Raw genomic sequence first — 10868 nt, forward strand, 5'->3', positions numbered from 1 at the left:
GATGTTGGCCGACGAACATAGCCCGGCAGGATTGAAAATTACTATGAAATATTCATAGTATATTTACTACTGTTGCCTCATTTAATTTATTATATTTAATACAATATATATTTATTGCACCTGGTTTGGTATGAATAGACTCTATTTTATGAGTATCTCTTTGCTTTTGTTCAAAATAAAAACCATTTGCATAAATTAGAGTCTTTGAGTTGTGGGTGTGTAATATTTGAATTAATGTTCTGTACTGTTTGTTTAGGGACCTGTTGGTGTTGGTCTCACCTGTTATTGTGCCAACTTCCTGCGAGATATGGAAGCACGATTAGAAAAGAATCATGTAGAATTGAAACATAAGATTAAGAAGACCCGATATAAACTGGAGGAAAGGGTGGAGAGAACAGAAGGAATTTTAGCTGAGTTTCTAAGTGAAGGTAGAAGGCTGCGGTCGGCTAGCTTAGACCTTCTTAGGGATTGTGATGTGACTCCTGACCTTCCTACACCAGACCTTAGTCAGATAGGTTAGCAAAATCATATTTAACTTTAATGTATAAAGAATCTTAAAATCTCTAGTTTAGTTGATTTACATAGTTTATGTTGCCACTTATTTCTAGACGATGCTCTTCATAAAAAAGCTAACAAAAAGAAGATTCCAGAAGAACTGCAAGAAAGTAATCCAGATCAAAAACATTCTCAATCGCAAGGCAGCACACCCATTCCGGTATTCGATACCTTGCAAGAAAATGTTATGGAAAAGATTAGGGATTTGTCTTTGGCTGACATTGACATAGAAAAACTCCCTTATAGGTCTCGCACTGCTGTTTACAGTCCCACCTTTACAGGATTATCTGGTAATATATTTAAATTACATATATTTATTTATATTTTAGTAAATATAGAGTTTTCACTTTCATTTGCATATATACGGAATATTAGTAAGTAGAAATATTGTGATCGTACAAAATTTCAAATTTGAGCTTTTGATAGAAATACACATTTTGAGATTCCCTGAGTTCGAATGACCAAGTCTCGCAATATGGTCTGTGTGTGAACAGCCAATCTCAAAAATGAAAAGTTTTACGAAACTGAAATTACATATTTAGGGCTTATATTTGTCTGGGAAGATACTGCAACTTTTTTTATTAAAATTGATCGACCGAAAGTACCACTTATGGGAATCAATTTTACAGTTTTTTAGGATTTTCTCCGAAATTGCTCTGACCATTTTGATTAAACTCGGTAAATCAATGTACACTGAAGTGGGCTTTAATACCAGATAGGTCTTATACTGATTGAAATAGTCTGAAAGGGCTTAAATGAAGAATTTTTGAAAAGAATCCTCTAAAGTATCTTTAATTACGCTTATTTGTAGTAAATAACCAGTTCTCATTGTTAGTATGAATAAACAATGGATAAATACAAAGTATAAAAGAGTTTGATGAACGATAAAATGAAAAAGAGGGACTGGGATTGAAATCATGTAAAGCCAAGACCGCAGGATCTCTTCTAATTTTATTCATGAAGCCCTATATCTTTATCTTTTGTTACACTGTTGTATTATCGGGAGGAAAAAAGTTAATACCACGTATTAATCACCACGAAAAACCCTAAAAATCAGTATTTTTATAGTAAGTAAAAGTTGGGTGATGCTCGCCGTGCACCAGATGTTTTACCTTTGATTCAATTAAGAATATAAATTATATAATTAAAACAACAATATAAATAGTTTTTCATGCTTTTGACATTGATTGGTCATTGATATTAGTTTTTAAAATAGTTAGTAAGTTAATATTGAATTAAATTAAAAAATAGAAGGATTGAATTAAATTTTAAAATAGTTTGTAAGTTAATATTGAATTAAATTAAAAAATAGAAGGATTGAATTAAATTTTAAAATAGTTTGTAAGTTAATATTGAATTAAATCATATGTGTATAGAAAAAACAAGATGGGCCTTGTGTAGCGAGAAGTAAATTTCTGCTTCAGTTGGTCAGGGTATCTTTTAGGAAAATTGCAGGAATTTATACTGGTCATAAACTGAATAAGTATATGTTTAAACGTTATGGACCTAAGGTTCATGGTGTTTGGTTGGAATCGGATAGTAGACAATAAGTGATGCTAAACCTGAAATTTGCAGATTCGTGGAATCTACAAAACTTGTTTTAAAGCATTCAATTATAGTGCACAATAGGCCTTCTTGGCAGCGGTGCATTATAAAAAAAAATTATAATAAGGTATTTCTTTTTTTGTCAATGTTGATATATAAAAATTGATTTAAGATATTCTTTTCAATTTAACTCTTTTATAGCCTACAATAAAATTTAATTGTTTTAGGTCAAGATGAAGCTGATAATCCACCTAATATTCAAGCGCTTAACTATGTGCCAGAAGTTATAGATATTAAGACCTTGAATAAGGGTATTGAAAATGAAAGCCATAATGTTAAAAACCCAAATGTATTATAAAAAATACTCATTAAGATTGTAAAGTATTAATTTATTGAACGTTTATAATTTATTGTATTTGTAACCTAAGCTTTAATTGATGTTTCTATGAAAATATTTTTGTATATATTTAGTTACAAAAAACATATATATTCATTATATTTATTATTTTAACTATATAAAATAAAAAATATTTTAATATTATGCTCTTTGTTTATGGCTTTATCAAAGCTGTAGGTACAAAATTACTTTTACCTTTATCATCTAGTAACTACACACATACTCAGCTGAATTTTGAACATTTATATGTGTATATATATATATATATATATTTTCAAATTATTTAATATTATTAAAATAATGTTATAATAAATCATAAAATTTAAAATATAGAAAATAGAAATGCAAAATGAATCTTTATTTTGTGATCATTGCCTCCAATAATTGCGGTGTTTGGTCGTAAAATGTGTTCACTGACAAAATGAAAATGTTTGTTAATTACAATGTTTTACTTTCAAACTAGAGTCATTTATCGTAACTTAGTATTAATATTTGAAGAGAAGATGGTTGGGGGTGCGGTCAATGAAACACAAATAAGTTAGTCATACTTATTTGTGTTTCATTGACCGCACCCCCAACCATCTTCTCTTCATTTATCATCCACGGTCAACTATCTCTCATAATTAGTATTAATATTCTTCTCTTAAGCAAATTTCCTAAAAATCTTGGAAAAATTTATGAAATCAGGCTTTAAAAAGCTCATAATGCAATAAACTTGAATTTTTGCAATCAAACACTTCAATAATTAAGTGACTATACAAAAAATAGAGATTTAACGTATGATACATGGTACAAGTTTTAGTACTACATTTGAATTAAATGGCTATATAAATGGCTTATAAGGTTTTGGGTGAAGATTCAAATGTGGTTCCTACCGAATTAGTTAGCTTATAATATTATATAATATAAAAGAAAAAAATGTTTGACTTTCCCTTGGAATTTGAAGTTTCACAATGTATATGATAAATATAATCCATATATCCGTTTTATGCTATCTGCTGGATCACAGGACCAATTTTTTTTAGTATTTTGCACCAGTCACAGGTTAACACAGTATGATCCTCGGAATGTGATGTTACCATTTCCCACTCTGTTATATGTTGAGCGTTTGGTTGCAAAGTTGATGAAACAATGTTGAGAAACTTCCTGAGACTGATGAAAATCAATATTGTTGTATTTATGTTTGACATACAAATGATGAGTATCTTTCATACCATATTATTAATATAAAGAGACAAGATTACTTATTGTCTGTACAATGTTTAATATCTAGATAATAAGTTTTAAAATAAAAGTTCTGTTTTGTAATTTAATTTTTCCTTAACATTATAGTACTCTAAAGGACATCAATGATTAAAGAAAAGAGTATGGGAAAGTAAAACACTTGGGGAAATTATTGAAAGTCTGACATAAATGAATTGAGGATATAATAGAAAAGATTCTTAACCTCAAATCACATCATACAAAGCAGAATGTTTAACTCTCTTTACCTAGAAGAATAATTTGCTAGATATAGATGGGTACTGCACTTAAGACTCCAAAAATCTATTAAGAAGGGTCAGACCATGTGAGGAGATACAGAAGACATAAAGCACTCTGATAAAAAAATAAAGGGAGTTAGTGAAAGTAAAGTGGAGGAACTTTCTGCATGGATGGATTTGAAGCCAAGTTCTTGAATTATCACCTAGTTGTGGATTATGATCTACCATTCAAATGGTAGTATATTATTATTGGTTTCAGTGGGTAACGGCTGTACAGTTCCGCTCGCTATAGGATTAAAAGATTCACAATAAATCCTTTCCAGTTGAAGTTGTGTAAATACAAATCACATTATGGTGCCTGGTTATGATCAACAACTGGTCTGGATGGGATAATAGGTATATAGCAGGTAAACTTTTGCTGTTAGCCAGGATTTATCATAGAACTGTAAAAGACAAGGCTGGTTGGTACCGAAGAAGGAAGACTGTTCCTAGCCAAGAAATTGATGTACCACCTTAGCGACCTTGAGTCTGCAGTGCTTCCAATCCAGCCTATGGAGGTTGTCTTTTATTTCATGGAATAAAAACTTGACACTCTGCTCAGGTTAGAATGAGGTAGAATATCCTTGGTTGGTTGATAGGGAGAAATTCCCGTAGTTCAAGGATTACAGTGGGTCCAGACTACTTCAACATTGGAGATAGAAGAACACCACCAGGGAGACTGCTAGAAGTAACCCTCTATGTGGTATATAAGAAGAGAAATATTAATATCAAGGATTAAATTGTGAACATAATTTAGTTCCAGTAGTTGGTTGTTACTAGTCATACCCAACATCCCACTATAGCTAACACCCAGTTTGCCCAATAGGTAGAGTAGGATGGAAAATAATAGAAACAAAAAAACCATTTGTCAGAAATGACTAGAAAATAAAAAAGAGTAAGAAAGATAAAAGAAGAATCCAGAACTTTATGAGCTCTAAGAGATAGTGCTAGGCATAGTTAAAATTGGAAGGCTACAACAGTGTAACTACTATGCCTTTGGAGTTGATTATTTCAGAATTTACAAAATGTTCATGCCAGAAGAACTCTGTGGAAGAGGGTATAGGATCCAGCTAGATTAAAAGTATATCATGCGCGATAACTTGATTTTTGTTGAGAAAAAAGTACCAAAATGTAATTGATGTGCCACTTTAGCAACCTTGAGTCTTTATAGTCTTTTCAAACGCTTCCAAGAAATTTTCAATAGAAGTCTAGTATTCATTCACTTCAGTTGTAAACAAAGTCTTTGGGGATGGATGCCCGCTAAAGTTGCATAGAAATTCGTTCGGTGACATCATCGGCATTTATATAATCCAGTGAAGAAGTAGGTCACGCTAGTAAAATAGAAATAACCATGAACACTAATGGGCGGGCATTGCCTTCCCTTCCGCGAGTTATTAAACCCAGGAACAAAGTTGCCATTTCATCTCCTTACCCCCAGTAATTAACAAACGTTCCACTGGTAGTAAGTCAAATGCTACTGGTTAACAATTTCTCTATAAGACTGAATGATGTGCATCAAGGAGAACTCTTATTGGAGTGAACATTGGAAAATTTTCTCCTATCGTGGGCTCAAGATTGTTGTCTGATAAGGTTAATATAAATGCAAAGGTGTAAAACGTTTAAGGAAAGTTGAATTCCACTTCGTTTTCTGAAACTTTATTCCATGAATTAAGGAGCTTGGACTGTTATCAAACGTTCTACAAATGTAATTTAGAAGTAAACAAGCAAAACAAAATACCTCTATAACCCAAGAAAATTAACGGCAGAGGTTTAATAATTTGGAAGAAAGTACTGTTTCTCAAGCAATGGTTGGACAAGGAGTTTATTTGTTAAAGATCACGTTGAACCTCCAGGTCTTTCCCCAATTAAGGGCACCCACTATATGGAGGCAGGGTGTGCTCCAGGAGGATTTCTGAATCCACATTGAATTACAGCTGATTTATCAAAATAAATAATTATCAGCCTGATTTGAACCCGGGCCTACGAGAATAAGGCATTGACTCACTGAGCTGCCCCCTCCCATTTAATTTATAAGAAGATAGAATGTAATAGATTTATTCAATATTATATACAAATTATTTTTATAATTCTATTATTTTTTATACATCTTGAAGAACTAATAATTTCGAAACGTATTGGTCTAGAAAAATAAAACAATTAAGAAATTTGTGGATATATTTTACTATAACTTTTACAAGTAATAAAAATAATTCAACAAATGTTTTCTATGATCAGGAAAATTTCTAAAATTTAAACAGATATTATCTATTATTATTATAGATAAAAACAAATATACCGTAATTGCCATAAGAGTTTGTAAGCTAGAGAGCGACACAGTGCGCAGCTTTCATTCAGAAGGCTTTGGTAGGGTTCTTTAGCAAGTGCTTCGTGTTCGGGGTATATCTGTTATAATTTTACAATGGTAAGTATGATTCTAAAATAACCAGTTAATTAAGCGATTTTCGTGGTTTTAATTTCTAATTTCTTTTTATATTCATCTGTAGTTCTGGTTTTAAACTTGTCTTGTTTATGTTCTGTGTTGATCGTCTTGATCTGAAAACGTGTTCTTGTCATGAAAATATAATTGTTACTTGTAGTGTTTTAGTAGTTATTAGTCATTAGCCTTAGTATTGTGTTATTGTTTCTAATTAGTTCTGTTTTATTTATGATCTTAGTGATAGATTTTATCCACGTGTTTCGTAATAACCTATTGGCTATTTTGTTTAGTTTCAAGATTTTTATAGACTATTTTGATGTAGTAAACATTTCACTGTTTTAAAATGGATACTAAATTTGCATTTTAAGTATGCTCTTGATGATCTATCCTTTATGATTTTAATTTGTAATTAGTAAATTTGTTGAATAATTTTGTTTAAGATAATTAATTTATGTCAGCTGTTCAAAACTAATGTAGTTTATATTTAGTCATAACACATGGATTGTTATGAACTGCATTGAGAATGAATATTTAACTTTTGAGGAATGTTTTTTTCTTTAGCTATGTTAATAATGTGATTGTTGTATTCATTATAAACATAATAGGTGAATACATTTAATTATTTATTTGTGAATTAATATGAACTTGTTTTAAAAATTTAATGTATAAATTAAAAAAATTTTAATCCTCCCTTTCGAATTTTAAAAATGTGTTGGATATGTTTGTATAGCTGATGTTTTTGCCAATTGTTTAGTCTGTGAGAATTTAAGGCATAGACTTTGATTCTATTTGTTTACATTAGTGTTAACTATTATTGCTTAGATTGGTTCCGTGTTTTGTGTTCAACTTGATAAATATTCAATTATCTTAAAATATACAGTTTTTCTAATCAGATGAGGGAGCTTTTATGCTTCTATAGGTCTGATATAGTTAATTTCAATATTTTAAATTCAATTAGTACATTAATTGCTTAATTTTGACATATCGTAGCCACCAAACGGAAGTGGAAACTTAACTGAGAGAAAGCATATATACGTATTTATTTATTTAGTATTACGTAATATTTATATAATTATTTTTCAGACCAAGAAAAGGAGGAATGGAGGAAGATCTAAACACGGTAGGGGGCATGTACAAGCAGTCCGTTGTACCAACTGTGCCCGTTGTGTACCAAAGGATAAGGCTATCAAGAAATTCGTTATCCGTAATATTGTAGAAGCTGCAGCTGTGAGAGACATCACAGATGCTAGTGTTTACTCATGTAAGTTTGACAATTTGTTTATTAACTGATTATTATTATATCTTGAATTTAATTAACTATTTTTTATTTTATTTACAGCATACCAATTGCCAAAACTCTACGCTAAACTGCATTATTGTGTATCATGTGCGATCCACTCTAAAGTAGTACGTAATCGTTCTAAGGCTGAGAGAAGAATTAGGACACCTCCTCAGCGTAACTTCCCAAGGGTTAGTTAAAATTGGATATTCTTGTGTTCTGGAAGTTAATGTTTTCTTTTTCCTATTAACCATTGTTATTTTTAACAAAATATATTAAAGTTGCTTTTGTTTAATTTGTTTTAATTAATTTGGTTAGGTTTAATACTAATAAAAGTTTTTTTGCATGTTTGTATTCTTTTTAGGTTTATAGTTTTTATTTATTTTTTTTTTTGGCATTTCTTCGTAAGTTATCGATTAAAGATAAAATATTTTGTTTGAACATCGCCTATATTGCTTGATGTGAAGTTGCTTTGTTGAGAATTATCTTTCTCGTGCTATTTTAGATTGGTTGGTTAAATCATTAATTTTAGTTTTTGTTGTTTTGAAACTAAATAATTTAGAACAAGATAGACCATTTTTTAGGTTTAATCCAGTCCAAATTATAGACTCTTTAGTTATTGACTATCTACTAATTCGACCCTTACTCAAATTAATAATTATTTACATTTCATATGTTTTCCAGCTAACCAGTTGCTCTTTAGACTTGATATGGTTTTTGTCCACTATTTTGTCAGGTCCACTGAGCAAAATGCCTTCTCTGGTTTATTCTAATTGAATTTAAATTACATTTCTAAGTGGCTTGTCTTATGCCTTATTAAACTTGATCTATTTATTCTTCTGTTATTTTACTTGGTTACAATGATTTTAATGCAATATCCTTTCGATTTTGTTATAAGATTTTCTTTAGACTTACATTGTAAATGTTTTTATCTGCAGCTTTTTGGTGTGGGTCTAGTCTCCATTTGTAGTTGTTGAATTAGTTTGATCCTTTGACTTTTTCATTATTTTGTTTCAAATTTTTTCCATATTAATCTTTTATTGAGAAGTTTTAAAATAATAATCTTATTAAATAGTAATCCATTACGTTTTACACTAGTATTTTTTTTTTTATCACCACTTAAGCGACGATTCCTCATAAGCTGAAACTAAAATAAGATACTTTTTTTTTTTTAAAATATAAAAATAAATGTCATTATAGAGATATCACAAAGGAATTATAGTTCCTAATTAGAAGTTAGTGTTATGGAGACGAGAGCTCTAGCATTTTCTTTCCTTATAAGGCGCATAATATAAGATTCCTCATTAGAAATGAATGTGATGAAGTCAACTATGGGCTTAGTGTAACCTAAACATTGAAAACTTTGAGATTAGGTCAAAATTGGCTTAGGTGTTTATGATTATAAGACCAGCCATCACCATCATGTTTTAGCTACTGTGCTATAGTTTTACTAAATGTCTATAAAGAACCATTGGAAGATAATTGTCCTCATCATTTTAAGGAATTTTCATTGTATAATACTAGTTTATCCCTACAAGAACTATAACGTTAGATTTGTTTCCTTCTTTTCTTTAATTCATTTGAAATAAAATTATACATTGAAGATATGCTTATTATTATAGAAACTATATTATTATAAAAAAACTCCTTTTTAACTCACAATTGGTAAAGATGCAATTTGTTTTTTACTGTTTATTAATTAAACTCTCGTAAAATTAGAAGTTTTTTTTAATTAATAATTTTACATAACTGGTTTAGGTATCTGTCAACTTAAGAGTGCATTATGCTTGAAATCTCAATAGAACTGGAAGGTGTTTGTCCTTATGAGAGAGTCTCTGACTAGCTTCTCGCCTCTATTTTATTTGTAAAAACTTACCAGCTTATTCATCCACAGAACGTGGAGAATCAAGAGTTCAGACAATCCTTAAGAGTTGTCAAGATTGTATCACGGAACAAAAAAAAAAAAAATTAGTACTATTAATAATTATGAGGAAAGGAAAACAAAATTTAAAAAAAGAGAGAGGTTTGGGTTAAACCATGGATTGTGAGAGGATATAATTTTGGTACCAGCTATGCACAAAAAAAGAATTAATTACACACAGCTTTAGGCATATCATAACCACTTCTAAGATACATTTCAGTTAAATTTTTTTTTATATAAATTTATAACGTAATCATTGAAAAATGGCTCTACACTGCTTCAAAATTTTTTTTTTTCACTCCGGTATTAATAAAAATAAAATAGAAGTTTCATAAATAGATGAGAACCCAAATGCTATAAATGAGTTTTTTTTTCTTTACTTGCCTGTGCTTGAACCGAATTTGTGTTTTATTATTAACAAAATCGTGAAATTATCAATAATGAACTATTAATTATTGATGAATTCACAATTTTGTTGATATTAAAATGTCCATTTGGTTCTGGTTGGAAACTTGCTTAACTCTTGTACCTCTTGGCTTCAACATCATACTTAATATGGACTATGTAATACCTGAATTTCTTCTCAGCTACAACTAAGTAGACTCTTTCCCAGTTCGATTTTTTTTTTTGTCATTTACATATTTTATATCCCTTAGTTGCAAATTTATTTCTTTAGTGAGTTAATGTAGCGGTGTGTTAAGTGAAGATGCAAAAACTATATAGGACTTAATTATCAAGTTATATAAAATGCTAGCAGATGCTATTTTCAAGTTCTTAAGTGAATACAGTGGAAACAAAGTACTATAATATTTCATTTAAAACAGACATTCATAAAAAAATGATTTTAAAATTTATTCAGTATTCAAATTAAAAAAAAGCTACTTTGAGGTTGTTTTATTGTATTTTTAAAAATAAAATTTTCTAATTGGATTATTGGTTGTAACATTATGTTTTGATCTATGAAACAAAGAAACATTCCTTAGGATCAGGTTCCTATAATCAATTAAATTCAGGACTTAATTTATGTAAGTCTGTCTCATATTAACAAACTGAATTGTTAAAAATATTTAAGAAAAATAGGAAAACCTCCTCAAAGACTTGAGGAAAGAAAAAGGAGTGTCTATTCTATGTATTTTTTGCTACTCGGATAAGGGAAGTTGTGTTGTTAAACTTATTACTAATATTTTGGGAATTTTTAATTTAAATATTTTATA

At 29.7% G+C, this 10868-nt stretch overlaps 2 protein-coding genes across 4 annotated transcripts in view; both read left to right on the forward strand.

The window, feature by feature from the left end:
• The window catches only part of dgo (ankyrin repeat domain containing protein 6 diego), an 11989-nt gene extending 9423 nt beyond the window's left edge, over nucleotides 1-2566 (forward strand). For all 3 annotated transcript variants that reach the window (XM_024364367.2, XM_024364366.2, XM_014415467.3), the window contains exons 10-12: nucleotides 257-515; nucleotides 609-845; nucleotides 2328-2566. In XM_024364367.2, the coding sequence (XP_024220135.1) occupies nucleotides 257-515; nucleotides 609-845; nucleotides 2328-2458 (627 nt within the window). In that variant the 3' untranslated portion in view covers nucleotides 2459-2566. The remainder of the gene's footprint in view (nucleotides 1-256; nucleotides 516-608; nucleotides 846-2327) is intronic.
• Nucleotides 2567-6286: 3720 nt separating this feature from the next.
• The window catches only part of RpS26 (ribosomal protein S26), a 6216-nt gene continuing 1634 nt past the window's right edge, over nucleotides 6287-10868 (forward strand). The window contains exons 1-3 of the mRNA XM_014415474.3: nucleotides 6287-6439; nucleotides 7538-7715; nucleotides 7794-7924. Of these exons, the coding sequence (XP_014270960.1) occupies nucleotides 6437-6439; nucleotides 7538-7715; nucleotides 7794-7924 (312 nt within the window). The 5' untranslated portion in view covers nucleotides 6287-6436. The remainder of the gene's footprint in view (nucleotides 6440-7537; nucleotides 7716-7793; nucleotides 7925-10868) is intronic.

Source organism: Halyomorpha halys, unplaced genomic scaffold (assembly GCF_000696795.3).
Source record: "Halyomorpha halys isolate HHAL.00 unplaced genomic scaffold, Hhal_1.1 Scaffold100.1, whole genome shotgun sequence".
NCBI lineage: Eukaryota > Metazoa > Arthropoda > Insecta > Hemiptera > Pentatomidae > Halyomorpha > Halyomorpha halys.